Raw genomic sequence first — 23,551 nt, forward strand, 5'->3', positions numbered from 1 at the left:
CTTCAGTCTCTCAACCTCCCCTTCACGTGCTCTTATCTGTCACACCCCCACACTCCCACCCCCCCTCCCCTTTCCTGGAGACCCCACTGCAATCCTTTGCCTTGTGCTTCTGTCTTTCAGTTTTTCTTCTACTCCCACAACTGCCAATTGTGTTCTCCTACTAATTCTCTCTCGTTTTCCTGCTGTTTCTTAATCTTCCCTTCGTTTACTATTATTAATCCTTAGCAGAAACTAAAACTAAACATCTATCAGATCCACAATTCCTGATTGGTATGCAATGTGTTAGTAAATCGCTATACTAATGATGCCCACTAAATCAACTTTGTTAGCCAAGCCATGGGAAATGTGCAAATTTTTATTAAAATAATTGACACATTTTATTTGATTTTATCCTCAGTGTACATCAGCTGAGGATATCAGTGTACATGTTTCACTAAAGTGCCAGCTTTAGATAAATATGTAATTTCTAGTGTTTTTTTTCTTTTAACATCTCCCTTGAAATAAAATGCCTTTTTCTTCACAGAAGATGTCCTTACCAACAGTTTAATGATTCTTGTTTCAAAGACGTTATTCATATTGAATAGCTTATTTTTCTCCTCCAAATAGAAATTTAAGTGATGAAAGTGGGGATTTTGATTTAGAAATCATGTTTCACATTGCAAAGCACTTTGCAGCCAATTAGTACGTTTGGTACATAATTGTTGTTGTACTGTAGGAAACGCAACACCCAAGGTGTGTGGCAATAAGGGAAGTTATCAGATACTCTATTGATGGGGAATATGCAAATGTTGGGCAGGGTGCGATTTAAAGCTCCTCTATTCGGTGAATGATCCAGTGTGATGAGGATATGAAAAAGAGCTGGTGAGCACAGGTGGCTGACAAAGGCAACTAATTTGTTAAACCAATCATAATGAGATGCATCAAAGTCTCAATTACATGACTACTGAAGGAAACAGAACAAATTTTACATTTAATTTAAAAGTAAAGGCTTTCTAATTTAACTCTAACTCTAACTCTAACTTTCTCATGGCGTGATCTTTGCACAGCATGAAGTATTCAAAGCTTGCTGCACAGCAGTCAGCTACCTTTCACCAGAAACAGCTCTATTTGGTCTGTCAAGAAATAATGGAACATGAGGAACTTCAAACTGGGATTTAACTGATATAGCCTCACACAGGAAATAACTCATGGTTACTAACATTGCTCATTTCCTTTAAAATTTGAAAGGCTGCATCTTTGTTCATCTTACTTTAGGAAGATGGAGACTGAGACTCCATTGGGTAACCCCTGCAAGTATCTAGTATTATGTATAGTTTGTTGCCAGTCGAAGATCACTGCCTAAATTAATATTCTATTTCAAATTGAAGAGTTCAGAATGCTTTTAGCACTGGTGCTATTTAACTAGCCTAAGTTCTTCAACTTTTTGTTCATTGGACACAAATAGATTTTATTTTAAAAGCGTAAGGGTGCAAGACAGAAGTAGGAAATGCAAATTTTCATTCAGATTTACATTAAGATTCTGGAAATTATTATGCAGGATGCTATGGTTTGTGATGAGAATAATTTGAAATCCAGCAATGTTAAATGAGTGAGCAAAATACTGTGTGCTGATATACTGGAAATAACATCTGCAGAAAGAAATGTTGCAGATCACTAATCTTTAATTTTGTTCTCATGTACTCCTAACATGTTCTGAGAGATGGAACTGTGCCTTTAGTGCTGTTCATTAGCAGTTTGGTGTTATCAACCTGGAGTTAGAATGTCTATTTCAGAAGCAGTGGGTAAACAGCTTTGAGCTCTGAGATGTTTTATTTTAAATTGGGACAAAAGAATCAGGAGTGGGTAGAGTCAGGATCTTAGACTAGGGGTTTCAGTTTTGCTTCCAGTTGAAGTTGGGATTTGAAGCTGCTGTAAACAGCCCTCTGCTGCTTAAGTTTGAATTTTCTCCCTGCTGCTAGATTTGTTTATGTTTATTATTCCTTTCTCTTTGGACTGGAGATAGCAAAACAGATTTTTCTCGCATGCTGAATTTGCCTTTGCCAGTGGTGTGTTAATGGGATGCTGCTATCTTGGAGCAGTGAATGTTTAGTTAAATTTTATTCTTAAGTATTTCAATTGAGTTAAAGTTGTACCAATTATTTTTGTATTTTAGCTGTGTAAGAATAAAGTGCATTTTGCTTAAAGCACTGTAGTTTGATTGATTTGAATTTCATCTGGAATGCCATACCTTTTATGCTTACATTTTTATCTTAAAAGGTAAGGTCTTGGCTATTTCCTAGCTAAATTTTGAGGGGGGCGGTTTGGTCTGGTGGTCCATAACATCTGTTTTTAGTTAAGCTATATTGCCACATAGAAATCAAACATGTTGCTCTCTAAATCTTAAAATCTTTAAGCAATATCTTAGACTTGTAATTTTAATTTCAGTTCTAACTTCTTGTAAATTTGCCGTTGTCCTTTTGAATGAGGAGCGCAATACTGAATGTTTTTGACCACTGCTTCATTGTTACCTCAGCTGGTGCTTCAGTCATTCTACCTTATTTGGCCAATGTAATTTATAGGCCCAACTAAACTATAACATTTTATGCAAAAACTGTAAAACTTTGCCAGGTACTTTTAGTGTGGAGCAGGGTGTGTTGCAAGATTTACTGTATCTGTCACTTCTGATGCAGGCTCCTCTATGTTTGGGGAGACAGGATGCCTACTTGCAGAATGCTTCAGAGAACATCTCCGGGACATCCGCACCAAACAACCCCACTGGCCTGTGGCCAAACACTGCAACTCCCCTCCTACTTCACCAAGGGCATGCCATTGCTGGGCCCCCTGCCTCGCCAAACCCTGTCTCCTGGAGGAAGAACACCTTATTTTCTGCCTTGGGACGCTCCAACCACAGGATAAATGTGGATTTTACCAGTTTCCTTACTTCCCCTCACCCCTCTTTTTTTATTCCACCCCCCCCCCCCCCCCCCCCCCACACCTTCCAGATCCAACTTTCCAATTCAGCACAGCCCTTATGACCTATCCTACCCCTCCATCTTGCTTCCCATCTATCTGCTCCACCCTCCTCTCCGACCTATTACTATGCCCCGCCTCTATCTACTTATTGCACTCTCAACTACGTCCCCCCCCCCCCCCCCCCCCCCCAAGCTCCATCCCCTGGGCTCACAAGCCTCATTCCTGATGAAGGGCAGTTGCCTGAAACGTTGATTCTCCTTCTCCTTGGATACTTCCTGACCACCTGTGCTTTTCCAGCACCACACTATCGACACTGATCTCCAGCAGCTGCAATTCTCACTTTCTCCATGTTGCAAGATTATATACTTTGTTCCATTATTGTGCATAGTTTAATTTTGGTCCTCCAAAGTTGAAAGATGGAATAGTGGGATATGTATCGTAGCTTTGCCAAAAAGAAAATTGGCATTTACCTCCAGAGGTAAATAGATTGCAAGATTTTGTCTAGGTTTGATGTATATTTTCAGATGACTAAATTACTGTGAATTTTAAATGATTCAGATTTTAGAGACAGTTCTCAAGTCATGCCTTTTGTTGATCACTTTTGACTTCAATGCAAAAGTGCTCCCAAGTTGTACCGGAGAACTACTGAGATAGTAATTCACTTGGTTCTGCTTATATCTGTGTGAAGTGGTTTTCCTCCTATATTTGTATTCCTTAAAAGTTGAGAAGCAACTTGAACAAGGAGACTGATTTGTATTTGAAATCATCTCAGATCATACTAGGATACCACAATCTGTACAACAGCAAATTGGCTCATCTGTTTTAGAGCTAAAGGCAAGTTGTTGATTCTTTCGTGGTCTAGTTTATACACTGGTGTATAATTTTCCATTAAGATTTTTAAAATGTACTACTTCGTGCAAAGTTTTTGTTTTCCAATTGTTTGAATATTCTTTCCTGTCTCATTTAATGAAAAGCTATAGAAATTGTATGATCTTTGAAATCCACTGACAAATTAAAAGTCAAAATGCAACAAATTAATAAAATGAAATACAAAAGAATTGCAATAAAGAATATTCAATTTATCATGTCTTCTAAGTTACTGGTGTATTGCTATGGGGTATCAGTATTATTTTGGTGTTTTCTATGGTTATGCAGACAAGTTGCCATAAAAATATTGTGCCTGAGTATGTCTAGATTCAAGACCAGTATCAGTTAGTGACAAATACTACTCTAAGTTCCTTCATGTAGATGAGCAGCTGATCTCCACAACAGCTGTTTAATCCTCTTCTGGCATTCCTCTTGCTAGAGAAACTAGCCTGTTAGGCACATATTCTGGCCAAGGGCAACACCAGCCCAAAAGTGTAAGTCAAAACTTGTCAACACTTGATCATATGATTCACAAAATGTACCTTCTTTTAACCAGGAATAATTATCAACAATCTCATTCAAATAACTAATAAACTGAAACCTGTGGTGTCTTGCTCCCACAATATGGCCAATGTCTATTATAAACAGTTGTCTGTTTCAGTTATCCATGTACACAAGTTGGTCAGTTGGTTTAACTTCAGTTCATCTACATACACACTAGGTTTACCTTCCTTTGCAAATATTTTAATTAATACATTCATTGTTGGTCTAACTATATTCAATATCTTCAGTATTTAATGTATTTTCAGTTAGTGCTTTACTTTCAAATTAATTTGTTTAGGCTTTGTTCTGTAGTACAGTAGAGTAGCTTGTTACTGGTCATATTATGTATACAGAACAGTTTCAGTTTATTTCAAGATGCAGCTTAAAAACTTTCTTTAGCTGGCCGAATGTTATCATTGAACATAGCTCAAAACAGGCAATCATTTTCTAAAACAGCAGCTGTAATAACATATGATTGACATTAATTACGAAAAAAATGCCAGAATTTAGAGGGTCAATTTCAATGGGTTAAGAGCAGATCTCAACAGAATAAATTGGAGTCAAAGATTGGCAGGCAAAACTATGAATGAATGATAGCCTGCCTTTTAAAGCGGAGGTGGTTTTTAGTATGGTTGAGTTTTATTCCCAAGAGGCAGAAAGGCATTAAAACCAAGTTGAGGAGTTCCCTGGGTGATACAAGACAGCTTAAGCATCTTTTTTCTAATTCATTTTATGAAGAATGTCAGGTTTATGGTATATTTGAAGACAGCTGAGTATAGAAAAGCAAGGTACAAAGAGATTACTTTATGAGAAATAGGAGAGACAATATAAAATAAATTCCACAATTCAAAAGTGGACACAGCAGCAGCGGGACCCAGTGATAGACATACTAATTTTTGAAGTTGGCAAGGCAGGTTGAAAAAAAGTTAATATTGCATATGGATGCTGGGCTTAATAAATGCATACCACAAAGGCATGGAAGTTGTGATCAACCTTTTTTATATTAAAGACAATTTGATCAACCTTAACTGGAGCTGTAGGTCCAGTTCTGAGCACCACATGTGGAAGGCTTTGCAGAAAAAGATGTAAGAATAATTCCAAGGATGAAAAATTTTACTTAAACATAGATTGACAAAGCTGGAATTATTCTTGGAAGGGAGGGTTAAGAGGAGATTTGGTAAGTGCTCAGTATTATGAGGGGCTACAAAATAGATTGGAAGAAGAAACCATTCCCATTGGCACCATGCTTAAAAAAAATCAAATAGCAAACAGTGTGTTGTGATCTGAGCAAATACTAAGAGACCAGTCATATGCCAAAATGGAGCATAGTGTGATGGATACTATGTTCACTTACCGTGTTTAGTTAACATGGTCAATTGGGGTGGCTCAGTGGTTAGCATTGCTACCTCTCAGTGCCAGGGACCCAAGTTCAATTACAGCCTCTGGCAACTGTCTGTGTGGGTTTCCTCCGGGTGCTCTGGTTTCTCCCACAGTCCAAAGATGTGCAGGTTAAAGGAGTTGGCCATGCTAAGTTGTCCGTAGTATTCAGCAATGTGTAGTAGGTACATCCACATATTGAAAAGGAGCGTTTTCTTGCATGCACTTTACAAATTCATTCCCATCCAAGCCCTTAATTCTATGACAGTCCCAGTCTGCTTGGGAATCCAAAATCCCCTAATGTTATAACTCTCTTATTGTTATACATTTGAGATGTCCTTACATATTTCTTTCTCAATTTTCTGCTCTGGGCCCCCTATAATACAATCCCAACAAGGTGATCATCTTTTTCTTATTTTAAAATTCTACCTGTGTAACTTCACTGGGCGATCGCCCAAGAATATCCTCCATAAGTATAACTGTAATGTTCTCCCTCATCAAAAACACCACTCCCCACTTGCTATAGTATCTATATCTGGAACACTTAAGCTCCCAGTTGTGTCTGTGCCATATTTCTGTCATAGCTCTGGTATCCCCAGTCTCCCATTTCCAACCATACTATAAGTTCATCTGCCTTAGCTGTCAGTCCTCTTGCATCAAAGTAAATGCTTCATTCTCTGTTGAGGTTTTGTCTCCCTTGACTATTACTCTTGCTCCCCTTATCCACTGTAGAAGCATCAGCCTTTTCTCCTTTCTCACTATCGCTTAGGTCATTGTGCATGTTGGTACCAATTGCATAGATAGGAGAAAAGATCAGGTTCTGCGTAGACTATATAGGAGGTTAGGCCAGAGGTTACAAATTAGGTCCTCAAGGGGAATGACATCTGCATTATTATCTGAAGAGACAAGTTTCGAGGCTAAAGGTGAAAAGGCTGGGAAGTGGATCTACCCAAGTGCCTCTAACAGGTCGCATGGATATGACTGGATGAATGTCGTCCTGTGGTAATAGCATTCTGTGTTTTAATGTCTTTCCTGTTGGTAGATTTTGAGGCATCTCTTTGAAATATAAATACATAACACATCTGGCATCTTTACTGTTTGATTGAAATTACCTGTAGGAGATGCTGGGGCACCCTTTTATCTCAATTATTATCTCAATTTGTAGAACTTTGTCATTGCAACTGTAACATGGAGAGTATCTGAATACAATTTTCTGTTTTACTGAATTCTGACTGAGAATCCAGGTGCAAATCACGATTCCTTGTGTGGAAGCTAATGAATGATTTATTTGCTCCATGGCACTGTTATTGGCTGTCTTATCTCTGTAGCGTTTTGGTCCCAAAAATATTAAATGCATTGAATGTTATGGGGAGCAAGTGGGAATATGGCATTGAGATAGACAATCAGCCATGATCCTATTGAATGGCAAAACAGGCTCAAAGCCTGAATGGCCTATTCCTGCTCCTGCTTTCTATGTTTCTATGAAGGGGAGAGTAGTGGGATAACTTTGGAGAAGATGGAACACGTATAATTGCCAAGATATGGTCTAGGATCAAAAAACATAAAATCAATATGGGTGAAGGTAAGAAATAATTAAGAGCAAGATGATATTAGTGGGAGTTCTGGGCAACCTGTATTATCCGAACAACACTAACTGGGAGTATTTTGTTCAGATAATCGAATGTTCGGATAATACAGTTTATCCAAGCATCGGGACCTTGAGGTCTTGTTTGGATAATTTGCTGAATCGATGTTCAGATAACCAACGTTGTTCTTTAGTCTGTACAGACCATTGCCAGCTATTCTGAATGACAGGATAAATCAGGAGATAATGAGGGCATGTACAAAGGGACTTTGGACTCCTGGGGGGGATGTTTGACATTATTTATCTCACTAGTTTGATTTTCTGAATGTACATGAAGGTTAAGTAAAAGATCCCTCATGAAACAGTGACCATAACATGGTAGATTTTAGTTTTCTCATTCTCAAACAGAATGCTGTGTTGAAAACAGCTGTGCTCGATTTTAAATAAAAGTAATTGCTTAGGGATGAGGGGTAGAGAAATTAGAATGGAAAGGGAAGGGAGTTTAGCTGACAAGATAGTTGAGGACTAGAGACAGGCATTTAAGAAAATAGTTTGGGACTTGCAGTAAAGGTACTTCCCAGTGAGGAAGGAGGATTCTCGGATGATCGAGGTTAATAAGGGAATTGGGGATAGTGTCAAATTAAAAGAAAATGCGTCGTGTGGCAAAGATTAATGGCAAGTCAAAGGAATGTAAACATTATAAAAAGCAACAACGTAAGACATTTTTTAAAAAAAAGGGAGAAAATAAGCTGGAGCCAAATTTGTAAGTAATAAAAATGGATAATAAGAGCTGTTTTATTGAAAAAGCAGAGGTACAATAACTATCGCGAGAGGAAAAAGTACTAAGGAAACTAATGGTGGGACTAAAGGCTGATAAGTTCCATGGAACTCTTGGGACGCATTCTCTGATAATGAAAGAAGTAACTACAGAGATGGTGGATGCACTGTTAGTAAGCTGCTTTGAACCTTTTAGATCTAGAAAAAAGGTATCAATGTAACGCAAACCAAAATTGTTGGAGAAGCTCAGTGGATGGAGCAGTTATCTGTGGAGAGAAGGCAGAACTAACTTTCGCTTCCACCGACCCATCGGAGTCAGCATAGCTTTATAAAGGGAAAATTATGCTCGAGAACCGTGATAGATGTAACATGCTTTGAATTTCCAAATGGTGTTTTGATGAAGTGCCACATAAGAGGCTACTTAATAGCCCTTTTGGAGCTATTAATAAATTAGAGGTTTGGGATAAGGAGGACATTTTCAGGAAGAAAATCTGAACTAGTAAATAGTGGAATGCCACAGCAATCCGTGCTGGAACCATATTTATTCACTATATATTAATGACTTGGATAAGGGAGGTGAATGTACTATTGCCAGTTTGCAGTTGACATGCACATAGGTAAGAAATTGAGTGGTCAGGGTGACATGTCTACTGAGAGATATACACGGGTTAAGTGAAATGGCAATACCTTGGCAGGTGGAATGCAATGTGGGAAATTCAGAAGATGCTCACTTTTGGAAGGAAGAATTGAAGAGCTGACTAGTATATAAATGAGGAAAGATTGCAGGAAGCTACAGCACAGATTTGGAAAGGGTGCAAGATTCCTCATTCACCAAGCGCTCTCAGGTAATAGGGAAGGCAGCTAGATGCTTGGCTTTTATTTCAAGTGGAATGGAAAAAAAAATCTGACATCCAGAATACTGTGAGCAGCTTTGGTCCCCTCATTCTCAAAGATATCCAAGGCAGTTCAGAGAAGATGGCATAGATGGCACAGTAGTTACCACTGTTGTCTCATAGCACCAAGAACCTGGGTTCAATTGCAACCTTGGTTGTCTGGAGTTTGCATGTTCTTCCTGTATCTGTGTTTCAACTGGCTGCTCCGGTTTCCTTCCACAGTACAAAGATAAACGCCATCCCATATTCCCAAATCCTTCGTCTCCGCCGCATCTGCTCCCAGGAGGACCAGTTCCAATACCGTACAACCCAGGTGGCCTCCTTCTTCAAAGACCGCAATTTCCCCCCAGCCGTGATCGATGATGCCCTCCACCACATCTCCACTTCCCACTTCCCGCTCCTCTGCCCTTGAGCCCCGCCCCTCCAACCACCAGGACAGAACCCCACTGGTCCTCACTTACGACCCCACCAACCTCCATATACAGCGTATCATCCGCCACCTCCAAACAGACCCCACCACCAGGGATATATTTTCCTCCCCTCCCCTAACAGCATTCTGAAAAGACCACTCCCTCTGTGACTCCCTTGTCAGGTCCACACCTCCCACCAAACCAACCTCCACTCCCGGCACCTTCCCCTGCAACCGTAAGAAATGCAAAACGTGCGCCCACACCTTTTCCCCCCCCCCCCCCCCCCCCCCTTACTTCCCTCCAAGGCCTCAAGGGATCCTTCCATATCCGCCACAAATTCACCTGCACCTCCACACACATCATCTATTGCATCCGCTGCACCCGATGTGGCCTCCTCTATATTGGGGAGACAGGCCGCCTACTTGCGGAACGTTTCAGAGAACACCTCTGGGACACCCGGACCAACCAATCCAACCACTCTGTGGCTCAACACTTCAACTCCCCCTCCCACTCCACCAAGGATATGCAGGTCCTTGGACTCCTCCATCGCCAGACCATAGCAACATGACAGTTGGAGGAAGAACGCCTCATCTTCCGCCTAGGAACCCTCCAACCACAAGGGATGAACTCAGATTTCTCCAGTTTCCTTATTTCCCCTCCCCACCTTGTCTCAGTCAAATCCCTCGAACTCAGCACCGCCTTCCTAACCTGCAATCTTCTTCCTGACCCCTCCACCCCCCACCCCCACTCTGGCCTATCACCCTCACCTTGACCTCCTTCCACCTATCGCATTTCCAACACCCCTCCCCCAAGTCCCTCCTCCCTACCTTTTATCTTAGCCTGCTGGACACACTTTCCTCATTCCTGAAGAAGGGCTGATGCCCGAAATGTCGATTCTCCTGCTCCTTGGATGCTGCCTGACCTGCTGCGCTTTTCCAGCAACACATTTTCAGCACAGTACAAAGATAGGCAGGTTAAGTGGATTGGCCATGCTAAATTGCCCCATCGTGTCCAGCAATGTGCAGACTAGGTGGATTAGCTGTAATAAATATAGTATTGTTGGGTTATGGTGCTATGCTGTTTGGAGGGTTGGTGCAGATTCTGGGCCGAATGGCCTCCATCTGCACCGTAGGGATCCTGTGATCTAAGCTTCACTTTTTTGATTCTGGGTATGGTGTGGCTTTCTTGAGGGGTTGATTGGTTGCACTTGTATCCATTGGAGTTCAGCAGAATGCAAGAAAGATCTGATGAGACTTAACATTCTTAAGTGCACCACTGAGTAAACGTGGAGAGTTGGTTTCCCCTTGTGGGACAGTCTAGGACCAGAGGGCACAATCTCAGAATAAGTAGTTGCCCATTTCAAACTGATTAGGAGGGTAATCAATCTGTGGAATTTTTTATGGCAGAATGCTGTTGAGGTTGGGTTATTGGTATGTTGAGGGCTGAGATATCAGTAAAGGCATTGAGAATTATGGGGAAAAGGCAAAAAGAATGGACTTGAGAATTAACCATGGTTTTGAACGGCAGAGCACACTTGATTGGCAAAATCGTTTACATCTGCTCCAAAGCTTTAAGATCTTAGAAACTATGTAAAGTGATGTAGGGCAAATTTTTGAAGCTTGTTTTTGAATCGTATGTTGAAAGAGGAAAGCAAATGTTTTTGTGAAGGAACTGTGGAACTCAGTTTTGGAAGCTGAAGGTGGGACCGACAATGATGGAATAATGAATCCAGAATATTCACATCCAGAATCGAAGGATGACAAATATCTCAGCAAGTTTTGGACAATGGTACCTTTTTTCCCCTCTCTTTTAATAGTGTGCAAGCCTTTGACATTCCTGCATGACATTAAAGATTTAAAAGTGCCAGCTTGTATAGGAGCATAAATGTTGTTCAGAGGAAATGATTATGAACCAGGATGAAATTTCGAGCTAGGGAGAGACAATGCTATGGATGGATCTGAGGACAATGAGAAGAGTTTTAAAATAGAGGCATTGCTTAAATGGGAGCCAGTATTGGTCAGCCAGCCTAGGGGTGAGGAATTATCAGGAATTTAAAAATTCATTATTGGAATGTGAACAGCACATGTAAGGCCAATACTTATTGCCCATCTCTAATTGAGATTGTGATGTTATGGACCAATCCTCTCAAAATACAGCAAGGCAATAGCTGAAATCCTAACTTTTTTGTTTTATTTACAGGCAAAGATAAGGTGCTGTGTTCGATGGGTCACTATTAGATTTTAAGTAAAACACTTTTTTTAAACTGTATTGTAAGAATAAAGAAACAGAAATTGGCATAACATTTTTGAAATACTTAATATTATTTTATTATTAATCGTTAACTGTTCCAATATAGCTGCATCCCATAAACACACCCTAGGCAAAGGCAAATTCAGCAAAACAGTGTTATTCACACAGCTGTCTTCTCACTCTAGTCCAGCAGAAGAAAATACTGAAAGAAACAGTCCACCTCTTTTTATTTCTAAGATAAAGCCTCTTGTCTAAGACTCGTAGCAGAAAACCCAACCTGTTAGCAACAGCAGCAGAAACCTCACTTACTGAAAATCAAAATGAAAGCCTTGCTGGGTCTTGGAGTGCATGACTTCATGCACTCCTGCTTCTTTTATCTAATTTTTAAAAATACTCAGGAGCTGAAAGCTGTGTACCCACTGCTTCTGAAGCAGATGTTCTTGCACCTTGCACCACTGTGGCAAGAGAAAGAGGACAGAACAAATCCCTATTAAAGGCACAGTAATGTCATTGTGTTGCGTCTTGAATATACCCAGCACAATTTTTCTGTTGTACCTTGGCAGAGCTGAATGACTTGTTTGGCAATTTCAGAGGGAAAGTAGTCAGCTTTGGGTCTGGAGTCAGATGTGGACCAAACTATGTAAGGATGAGAAATTCCTTTTCCGAAAGGACATCAGTAAAGCAAATCTGATTTTTATTTCAGCACAGTTTTGTCTTATTGGGGAGATGAGTATTTTACTCCAGATTTATTAATTAACTGAATTGACCTTCCTCAAACTGCCATGAATTTGATTTCATAAGTCTGTGCCTCTCGATCAATACAGTAAGTTTACGACGATAGTACCAATGCATCAAACATGACAGAGTTGTGAATGATTTAATGTTTACAGAAAGTGGAACATGGGATCTGTAGTCAATGCATGATAACTGTAAAGTTTGAAATAACGAAGGCAGAAATAAATGGAGACGTAGGTAGAATTTGTAGAGTTGGACGAAGGTGACCTAAACATAGAACAGGTAGGTGGTCAGAAGCTTATCCTGAGGTCAAGTATAAAGTTGTGAACAGTCTAAATCAGGTATGGCATATCTGACACCAGGCAATAGTATTAGTTTTCCTAATATTTAATTGGAGGAACCAGAGACTTAACCAAATACCAAGGGTGAGCTGGGGTCTGAGTGAACTGAACTGAGGGACCATTTATATTTTAAGTGACCAAGTGTCCAAGAGACAGACTAAGGGGAGGAACAAAGAACAGTTTTTTAATCAGTCAAGGCTTTTGAAAGGTGAGGGTTGGTGGCTGTCACGAGAAATGGATTGGATGGCTGTTGGTAGAAACTTGCCAAGTTGCTCCAGAACTAGGAAAAAGCTTAAACCAAACCAGGCGAATAGTCGGGTCAATGATTTCTTTGAAAACATTTCTAATCAGTGGTGTGGCACCATTTTTTTCAGGAAAGGAGCAGGACTAGGGACTCCATCTCAGCCTGAGCCATAGCCAAAAGAGAAACTGATCTTGCCATGGTTTCTCAGGCAAGTTTTCCATTGACCAGGAAAACTGCAGCGAGAGTAATTTCTTCAGAAAAGTTATGTGGGGATACAAATGTGAAGCTGAAATGTGACAGGAAAAGGCCAGAAGCTGAAAAGTTCTTTATTGAGCATTTGAAAAGCGTGTGATTCAAAAGCGAGGAATTTTGTGAAATTTCACTTGTAGAAGATGAAACTTTCTGGAGGGATTCTGCAAACCATGCATTGTAATTTTGTAAAAACACTTGTACTAGGTTTTCACAGAAGTTCACATGGTTCATTCTTTGAAGTTAAAAGAGAGAGACAAGAACATCTAGGCATAAAAGAGGCTATTAGTTAAGCAGTCTCCAAAGCACTTTGGACTGAAAAGAAGTTCTGAGTAGCTAACGTCAGTGAGGTAAAAGCTCCCAAAGCGCACACTTTTCAAGCAATCCATGTTAAGAAATCGGGAGCTATATTAGCAGTTTAAAGATCCCGGGAAGAGTTATCATCTCACTAAGATGACATCGGTTGAATGCAGAGTTTCACTGGAAAGATACCACATACTGTATAGCTGTGCCCACTGAACAAGATACTTTCGCGATGAGTTACCCTGTTTTCACTTTAAAGTTTGACTCTGTCCGATTATTGTTGTGTGTAAAATAATTGATCTTTATTTCTGATATTTGTAACAAGATCATTTGAAATAGTTCTTGTATTCTGTAAAATAGTTTGTGCTTTTCCCAGGTAATAAACTTCTGTTAGAAAGTATTTTAGCAGCTTGTTCTGAATGTGCTCAGTTATTGACCACCACATTAAACTAGCAAAAATAAAACATTTGATATATCGGGCCATTTGATCTATCAAGCCATATTTCATTCTGGGATCTGACTTGTTCAGTATTACCATCAGCTAACATTATAATACTGGATATTGCTGAGAGTCTAGGAGGTCTTCAGAAATTGTATTGATGGAAGTTGTCAGTCAAATCCTGATTTAGGGCTTCCCATTATCAGAATATTGACATGCAGCTTTCCTATTCCAAATACAAATCTAGAGTGCGTGACACAAATTGTGGTGCAGCTAGTATGTTAATGTGGATAGGAAGTGAATGGCATAAATAGTACTTGTTTATAATTAATGGTATCTCTTGGTGTTGCTCACTAAGTTGAGGGGGTACTCAATTTTATAATAATGAAGACATCTGGGAATAATCAAATGTAATTTTTATTTGATGGGATTTTTGGTTCTTTGGGGACCAATCGCACAGTTGAATGTATTAAAATGTTAAGCACAAATATGTGTTCTTTATTTCATGGAGACATTCCTTTGCCTTTGTCTTTAACTTGTCTCCTATCATTTTTATAAATTGGGAGTATAAAGTGAAGTGATTCTTAGGTGTAGCGATTGGAATACTGACATGGAGCAGGATTTCATCCTTTATTCAGTTTCTGGTTTTGATTCGATCAGGCTTGAGGTTTGCTGATTTAAATATTCACAGCCTGTGCAAAAGCTCCCTGCCATCCAAGAGTATTCTTGGAGGGTATTTAACTAGAGTATTTGACAATAGGTAGATCCTCAAAGAAGGGGATTAGGTAATATCTAATGGAGAGATTGAGAACTAGTGTAGCTGGATATAAAACTTAGTGTTTAAAGAAGCAGCTTATAAAGTAAACAAGCAGCAAACTTCAAGGAATTGAATCCGTAAGCTCACATTGACAAGAGATATGGTGCCGAAAATCTGGTCTCGTTTGAGGCCAGTGACCTGCCAGTAATGTATGCATGTTGTGAAAGGAGCTGTGGCAGCAAATACAGCAAAGTAATAGATTATGACACTGCAAATTGTTTTAATCAAATGTGGCAACAAATCAACACTGTTTATGTGTAGGTTTAAAAATGTTTTAACATCTGAGTAAGCAGTACAGCTTCACCGACTGCTAACGAGAAGTGGAATAACTAGTCCTTTGAGGTTTGGCATTCTGTGCTGTGATCTATTTTTGATACAGCTGGCTGCACTGGATTGCTGTGACTCAGTGTGCAGCTTGTCAGCTGATAGTAATACTGTGATGTAAGAGGAAATGCAGAGCATAGAGCACGCAAACTTTTACCTGCTAAAGCAGGATGGTAAAGTGTTGGTATTTTCTTTCTCATTCTCTATCTTTCTGTCATTTGTTGTAGTCTTTTATCTTCTCTCAGCTTCATTATTTTGTAATGAATGGGCACATAATGTAATCACTTGAAATTATGTGGACAAAGTTCTGTGTGGCTTGAAGTCAAAGGCCTTCAAAGGAAGCGTGATACAGATATTTAGTTAGGTTGTACACATCAGTAGATGTTCAGTTAGTTCAGCTGATAAAAATAGAAACAAGGGCAATATTTCTCTCGTAATTTTGACATGCTTGTGTTGAATGGGTACAAGAGAAATTCTGTGGAAGGACATGTGCTCACAAAGGACACTGAAATTAAATGTTTGGCCTGCCAGTTAAAATGTAACAAATTATAGTGGTTAGCACTGCTGCCTCACAGTGCCAGAGATCCCGGGTTCAATTCCCGCCTCAGGCTGTGTGGAGTTTGCACGTTCTTCCCGTGTCTGCGTGGGTTTCCTCCGGGTGCTCCGGTTTCCTCCCACAGTCCAAAGATGTGCAGGTTAGGTGAATTGGCCATGCGAAATTGCCTGTAGTGTTAGGTAAGGGGTAAATGTAGGGGTATGGGTGAGTTGCGCTTCGGCAGGTTGGTGTGGACATGTTGGGCCGAGGGCCTGTTTCCACACTGTAATGTAATGTAATCTAATCTAATAATGCAAGTTCCTTTCTCTTTTTGTAACTGAGTTACTCAGTTAAACTTATGCTGTACAATAAGTTTATTTTCCTTTTATTTTCCTTTTATTTCTGATTTCTGGATTGTTGAAAACTTTAAGTATCTGAACAGCTGGTCTAGTAAATCGCATTTTGTGTGCAATCATCTCTTGTGTATGACTTCCAGTGAGATTGAAACTGCTTAGTTCTGTTAATTAATCTTTTAAGGCATGAGTTGAAATATATGCTTAATATTTTTAGTGAGAGGGCTCACCAAAATAGTGTTGATGCTGACACTGCATTGCAAAATGCTTGGAAGTTCAGTCAAGTAATTAAGACCTTGTAAAAACTATAAGTAATTTGTTTACTTTAATTCACTAAGCATATAAAATGTGAGGGCATAGGTGAATGTACATCAGTTAAAGTAGTCAGGTATGGTTAGTGTCCTTATGTTCACTTTTTAACCAGATGTTTACAGCAAGGCTCTTTGGTGGCAACCATGTTCTAAACTAAGATTGTAGCTTTTAAGGCCTGTGTCCAAACCGTTTTCTTCTGTGGCTCTGAATTGTTAGCATACAGTTGTAGGCTTGCTTCTGAAAATACGTGGAACCCACTGGCAAGTGAGGGGTGAATTTCTTTGATATAGGACAAGGCACTGCAGGATAAATAGGACACTGGTATGTACTGATCAGCCATTTTCTACTCAAGCCTGAGGTTATCTTTCAGGATGATCCTGGAGTAGGTGATTGCTGTGGCAGAGGAGTGCATGGCCCAACAATACTTAATGCTGTTAAGCAGATGTAATCAGTGGTTAAACCAATTACATACCAGTGGTGATTAGATCTGTCTCTCTCAGCATCCTTCTGCCAATCCCCAACCCCTGAATTGTAGCAAAGATGGTAATTTCTGTCGATTTCCAAAAGACACTATCAGGCATCAAAGAGAGAATATGCAAATCTCTGGTTAAGTCACCACTAGAATATTGCATCTGGTTCTTGACAATAGGCTTTAGGAAAAATTTGATAGAGACATACAAGATTTTTACATCTATCATAGAATCATAGAGATGTACAGCATGGAAACAGATCCTTCGGTCCAACCCGTCCATGCTGACCAGATATCCCAACCCAATTTAGTCCCACCTGCCAGCACCCGGCCCAAATCCCTCCAAATCCTTCCTATTCATATACACATCCAAATGCCTCTTAAATGTTGCAATTGTACCAGCCTCCACCACATCCTCTGGCAGCTCATTCCATACATGTACCACCCTCTGTGTGAAAGAGTTGCCCCTTAGGTCTCTTTTAGATCTTTCCCCTCTTCCCCCTAAACCTATGCCCTCTAGTTCTGGACTCCCTGACCCCAGGGAAAAGACTTTGCCTTTTTTTATCCTATTCATGCCCCTCATAATTTTGTACACCTCGATAAGTCTCTGACGCTCCAGGGAAAACAGCCCCAGCCTGTTCAGCCTCTCCCTATGGCTCAGATCCTCCAACCCTGGCAACATTCTTAAATCCTTTTTGAACCCTTTCAAGTTTCACAACATCTTTTTGATAGGAAGGAGACCAGAATTGCATGCAATATTCGAACAGTGGCCTAACAATGTCCTGTACAGCCGCAACACGACCTCCCAACTCCTGTGCTCAATACTTTGACCAATAAAGGAAAGTATTCCAAATTCCACCTTCACTATCCTATCTACCTGAGACTCCACTTTCAAGGAGCTATGAACCTGCACTCCAAGGTCTCTTTGTTCAGCAACACTCCCTAGAACCTTACCACTAAATGTATAAGTCCTGCTAAAACTTGCCTTCCCAAAATGCAGCACCTCTCATTTATCTGAATTAAGCTCCATCTGCCACTTCTCAGCCCATTGGCGCATCTGGTCCAGATCCTGTTGTAATCTGAGGTAACCCTCTTCGCTGTCCACTACACCTCCAATTTTGGTGTCATCTGCAAACTTACTAACTGTACCTCTTAAGCTCTCATCCATAACATTTATGTAAATGACAAAAAGTAGAGGGCCCAGCACTGATCCTTGTGGCACTCCACTGGTCACAGGCGTACAGTCTGAAAAACAATCCTCCACCACCACCCTCTGTCTTCTACCTTTGAGCCAGTTCTGTATCCACATGTCTAGTTCTCCCTGTATTCCATGAGATCTAACCTTACTAATCAGTCTCCCATGGGGAACCTTGTTGAATGCCTTACAGAAGTCCCTATAGATCGCATCTACTGCTCTGCCCTCATCAATCATCTTTGTTACTTCATCAAAAAACTCAGTCAAGTTTGTGAGACATGATTTCCCACGCACAAAGCCATGTTGACTATCCCGAATCAGTCCTTGTCTTTCCAAATATATGTACATCCTGTCCCTCCGGATTCCCTCCAACAACTTGCCCACCACCGAGGTAAGGCTCACCGGTCTACAGTTCCCTTGCTTGTCTTTGCCCTTTTTAAACAATAGCACCACATTTGCCAACCTCATGTCTTCTGGCCCCTCACCTGTGACTATCGATGATACGAATATCTCAGCAAGAGAGCCAGCAATCACTTCTCTCGCTTCCCACAGAGTTCTCGGGTACACCTGATCAGGCCCTGGGGATTTATCCACTTTTAACCATTTCAAGACATCCAGCAATTCCTCCTCTGTAATCTGGACATTTTGCAAGACGTCACCATCTATTTCCCTGCAGTATCTCCCCCATTTTCTGTGGCTCCACACAAAGGCTGCCTTGCTGCTCTTTGAGGGGCCCTATTCTCTCCCTAGTTACCCTTTTGTCCTTAATATATTTGTAAAAACCCTTTGGATTCTTCTTAATTCGATTTGCCAAAGCTAATCTCATTTTGACCTCCTGATTTCTCTCTTAAGTATACTCCTACTTCCTTTATACCTTTCTAAGGATTCACTCGATCTATCCTGTCTATACCTGATATACGCTTTCTTTTTCCGAACCAAACCCTCAATTTCTTTAGTCATCCAGCATTTCCTATACCTACCAGCCTTTCCTTTCACCCTGACAGGAATATACTTTCTCTGGATTCTTGTTATCTCTTTTCTGAAGGCTTCCCATTTTCCAGCGAACATCTGCCTCCAAACAGCTTTCGAAAGTTCTTGCCTAATACCGTCAAAATTAGCCTTTCTCCAATTTAGAACTTCAACTTTTAGATCTGGTCTATCCTTTTCCATCGCTATTTTAAAACGAATAGAATTATGGTCGCTGGCCCAAAAGTGACCCCCCACTGACACCTCAGTCACCTGCCATGCCTTATTTCCCAAGAATAGGTCACGTTTTGCACTTTCTCTAGTAGGTACATCCACATACTGAATCAGAAAATTGTCTTGTACTCACTTAAGAAATTCCTCTCCATCTAAACCTTTAACACTATATGGCAGTCCCAGTCGATCTTTGGAAAGTTAAAATCCCCTACCATAACTACCCTATTATCCTTACTGATAACTGAGATCTCCTTCCAAGTTTGTTTCTCAATTTCCCTCTGACTATTGGAGGGTCTATAATACAATCCCAATAAGGTGAGCATCCCTTTCTTACTTCTCAGTTCCACCCAAATAACTTCCCTGGATGTATTTCTGGGAATATCCTCCCTCAGCACAGCTGTAATGCTATCCCTTATCAAAAACACCACTCCCTCTCCTCTCGCCTCCCTTTCTATCCTTCCTGTAGCATTTGTATCCTGAAACATTAAGCTGCCAGTCCTGCCCATCCCTGAGCCATGTTTCTGTAATGGCTATGATATCCCAATCCCATGTTCCTAACCATGCCCTGAGTTCATCTGCCTTCCCTGTTAAGCTCCTTGCATTGAAATAAATACAGTTTAATTTATTAGTCCTACCTTGTCCCTGCCTGCCCTGACTGTTTGACTCACTTCTGTTCTCAGCTGTACCCGTCTCAGTTCGATCTCTTTCCTCACTATCTCCCTGGGTCCCACCCCCCCACCTTACTAGTTTAAATCTTCCCGAGCAGTTCTAGCAAATTTCCCTGCCAGTATATTAGTCCCCTTCCAATTTAGATGCAATCCGTCCTTCTTCTACAGGTCACTTCTACCCCAAAAGAGATTCCAAGGATCCAAAAATGTGAATCCTTTTCCCATACACCAGCTCCTCAGCCACGCTCTATCTTTGTATTCCTGCCCTCACTAGCTTATAGCACTGGGAGTAATCCAGATATTACTACCCTTGAGGACCTCCTTTTTTAAATTTCTGCCTAACACACTCTAATCTCCCTTCAGAGTCTCAATGTCATTGGTTCCAATGTGAACAATGACCTCCTGCTGGCCCCTCTCCCCTCTGACAAAATTCTTTGAGACATCCTTGATCCTGGCACCAGGGAAACAACACACCATTCTGCTTTTTTTCTGCTGACTACAGAATCCCCAAACATAATTGATCTCTTGGAAGCCAACGTACCCCTTGTCGCCTTAGAGCCAGTCTCAATATCAGAAACTTGGCTATTCGTGCTACGTTCCCCTGAGAATCCATCACCCCTACATTTTCCAAAACAGCGTACCTGTTTGAAATGGGTATATCCACAAAAGACTCCTGCCCTAGGTGCTGACCTCTCTCACCCTTCCTGGAGTTAACCCATCTATGTGACTGTATCTGAGACTTCCCCCCCCCTTTCTATAACTGCCATTCATCACATACTGTTGCTGTTGCAAATTCCTCATCGCTTCTTTCTGTCTCTCTAACCGATCCACTCTATCTGAACCAATAAGGTAGCTAAAGAGAGGCTGTTGGTTGATGCTGTCAGGACCAGAAACTTAGGGACAGATTTGCAATTTTGGGCAGTAGCTACAGAGGAAATGTGAAGAACCACCTTTTAATGCATTGAATGTTAAAGACCAGACTGGAAATGGAGATCATCAGTGGCTTCCAAAGAAAATTGGATGAGCACTTGAAAGAAATGAGCACACAGGACGACAGACATCGTGTGAGAATAGGACTGACTGGATTGCTCTACCTAAGCCAACATGGACCTGGTGGGCGACATGGCCTTCTGTGCTGTAATGACTACCACCTGAATAGATGGAACAATGCAGTCACATGGACTCTGTAGGATTTTGGATCCTCAATTTGAACACTTAAGTAACCTCATCACTAGGAGTATGAATGAAATTATCATGTTGTGAGTCTAATTTCACAAAAGTTGATTTAGTACCTTTTCTATCTAGAAAATGTCTTAACCAGTGTTTGAAATGCCGTTACTGTACTTACAATCAATTCATATGTAATGACATTTGCAGAAAGCATTCAGATGATTATCCACATAGCCTGATTTTAGGGTGCTGATTCAGAAGAATTTGATCCCAGGATGCCAAAAAATTCTACTTCAAGTCTGATGTCAGTTAGGGTAGATAGACCTCAGTTTGAAACAAACAGAAATTGCTGGAGAAACTCAGCAGGTTTGGCAGCATCTGTAGAGAGGAAAAGAGTTGAAGTTTGACCTTTTGCATCAAGGTTGACACCTCTGACCATGCGTTAGTTTTCTGTTGCTTTTACACATTTCTCATTTCACTGTTAACCAAGTTTATTTGCTCAAGGCTGAGTTGAGAACTAAGTTCACAAACTTCTGAATCTGAGGGACAGTTGCTGCCATCTGGACCAAGCTGCTGACTTTACATCTGCAATAGCTATTTTTTTTCAATCTTTTGAGGATTTCCCTTGAAGAGTCTGTGAGATTCCTATCATGGGAAGTGTGTTGTTTTCATTAAACATTGATTTCATGATTTTAAGCTCAAGGTGATGTGTGTATCTGTGCTGTCATGTGTGCCATTTCTAGGTTTGGTGATGCTGGTCTTCAAAATTTGTCAGTTTCTCTATCAGTTTTTTGGTTCTGTGATTTTATTGTTACATAATCTGTTTAATTATTTTAAGAAGAATTAAACTTCCCTTCTGATTTGGTTCCTTCACTAGGCTCTTGTGTTAGGCGTTTATGCTACCTTCTCTAGTCAACCAGTTCAGTCCAGAGCAAGACTTGACCATGTCGAGTGCCTTTTAAGGAATGTGACCTTGCATATTTTTCCAGTCTCTTCATTTGTGAAAATTGGGAAGTAATGAATTTTACAATGTTGGGAGGTAATTAATTCCACAAATTCACTTTTTAAAATGGTATTCAAGTATACTGTGAAGAATTTCTATGAAATCTAACCACATCTGTGTAGATGCTGATTGGTATTAATTTTTCTTCATTGATCTGTAGTCCTTTTGTGAATGAACATTTCAAACCAAACTGAATGGGAATTTCATTTTGACTAAAAGCATCTGTTGCACCATATGCATCAAGTTTACTTTCAGTTGTTACGACATTATTTATTCTCAGGAAATAATACTCCGTAAATTTAAAATTTGTATCAGATGTAAAGTTGAGTTTGATCGTTGTATTTCTTTTTATTTCTCTTAGACTTCTGGAATTGAGACGTTAGTAGAGGAGCTTTGTTCCAAATTGAAAGAACTGCAGAATAAGCAAAAAGGTATGTTTAGTTTAAAAGTAATGGCATGCTTTTGAGTACTCACTATTGCGGTTATGTGAAGACTACAAGGGGGGGTGGGGGCACACCTAAGGTCTGAATCCAAAAGGTCACATGGCAAACCTCCAAACTGGCAGAGTTTCAGAAGATTTGAAAACCTGAATCCACTGTAAAGCTAACATCAAGGGGTTTTTTTTGTCTTGGTTACTTGGATAAAATGTTCACATGTTCACAAACAAAAGACTGACATTTTATTCAAGTTTTTCTTTCCAACCTGTTTGGCTGTTCATAATACTGACCTTAGCGAGTTTTGAGAAGATTTGTAGCTTAGGTTGAGGTTCTGGATAGGTTTGCTCGCTGAGATGGAATTCTGACCTTCTTCTCAAAATTCAAATGTAGGCTTTAAATTGGGGAAGAAATTAGATTTTCCTGATGCATTAAAATTGTATTTTGATAACTTCTAATATTTGTTTAAATATTAGTCGATCTCCGTTTTTAGTTGTTGATAGAGATGCTAATTTGGAGTTCTTTGGCATTCATTTTCTTTAGATTTACAGACCAGGAAAGCATATGATGCTACAGAATTGTTATTTCAAGTAATTGACTATCAATGAAGCCTAATGGCAGGTTGTTCTTGGAATTTACATCAGCCAGATCAAAATCAACTAGATTGAAGTAAAATATATTTGTGCAACCTTATAATTGTTTCTTCAAAGACTAAAGGACGTAAGAAAGAGGAACAGGAATGTACAGTTCAGTATCTTTGACCTTTTCTCATTGCTGGGCTAATTTTATACTTAACTCTGTCCTATCCTCAATTCACTTCAATCCAAAAATCTATTGATTAGTTATAAACATATTCAATATCCACAGCATTCACAGACCTCTTTGTTCAGGAATTCCCAAGATTTGCAATCCTTTGATTGAAGAAACATAGTCATCTCCATTCACAATAGCTGAACTGTTATTCTGAGACAGTGACCTCTAATTTTGAACTTCTCAATCAGGGAAAAGACTCTCCCAGTATAAATCTGCCAAAGAATTTTATGTTTCAGTTTGGTGCTAAACCATCTCTCACTGGTATTGTACAACAAAAATAAACAGTTTTCACA

General features: G+C 40.1%; 1 protein-coding gene across 8 annotated transcripts in view; it reads left to right on the forward strand.

Annotated features, from left to right (window-relative positions):
• Window positions 1–23,551, forward strand: part of kiaa0232 (KIAA0232 ortholog) — a 128,478-nt gene that overhangs the window by 60,284 nt on the left and 44,643 nt on the right. For all 8 annotated transcript variants that reach the window (XM_072584060.1, XM_072584057.1, XM_072584059.1 and 5 more), the window contains exon 4: window positions 22,373–22,442. In XM_072584060.1, the coding sequence (XP_072440161.1) occupies window positions 22,373–22,442 (70 nt within the window). The remainder of the gene's footprint in view (window positions 1–22,372; window positions 22,443–23,551) is intronic.

The sequence above is a fragment of the Chiloscyllium punctatum genome, chromosome 14, assembly GCF_047496795.1.
Source record: "Chiloscyllium punctatum isolate Juve2018m chromosome 14, sChiPun1.3, whole genome shotgun sequence".
In the NCBI taxonomy this organism is placed as follows: Eukaryota; Metazoa; Chordata; class Chondrichthyes; order Orectolobiformes; family Hemiscylliidae; genus Chiloscyllium; species Chiloscyllium punctatum.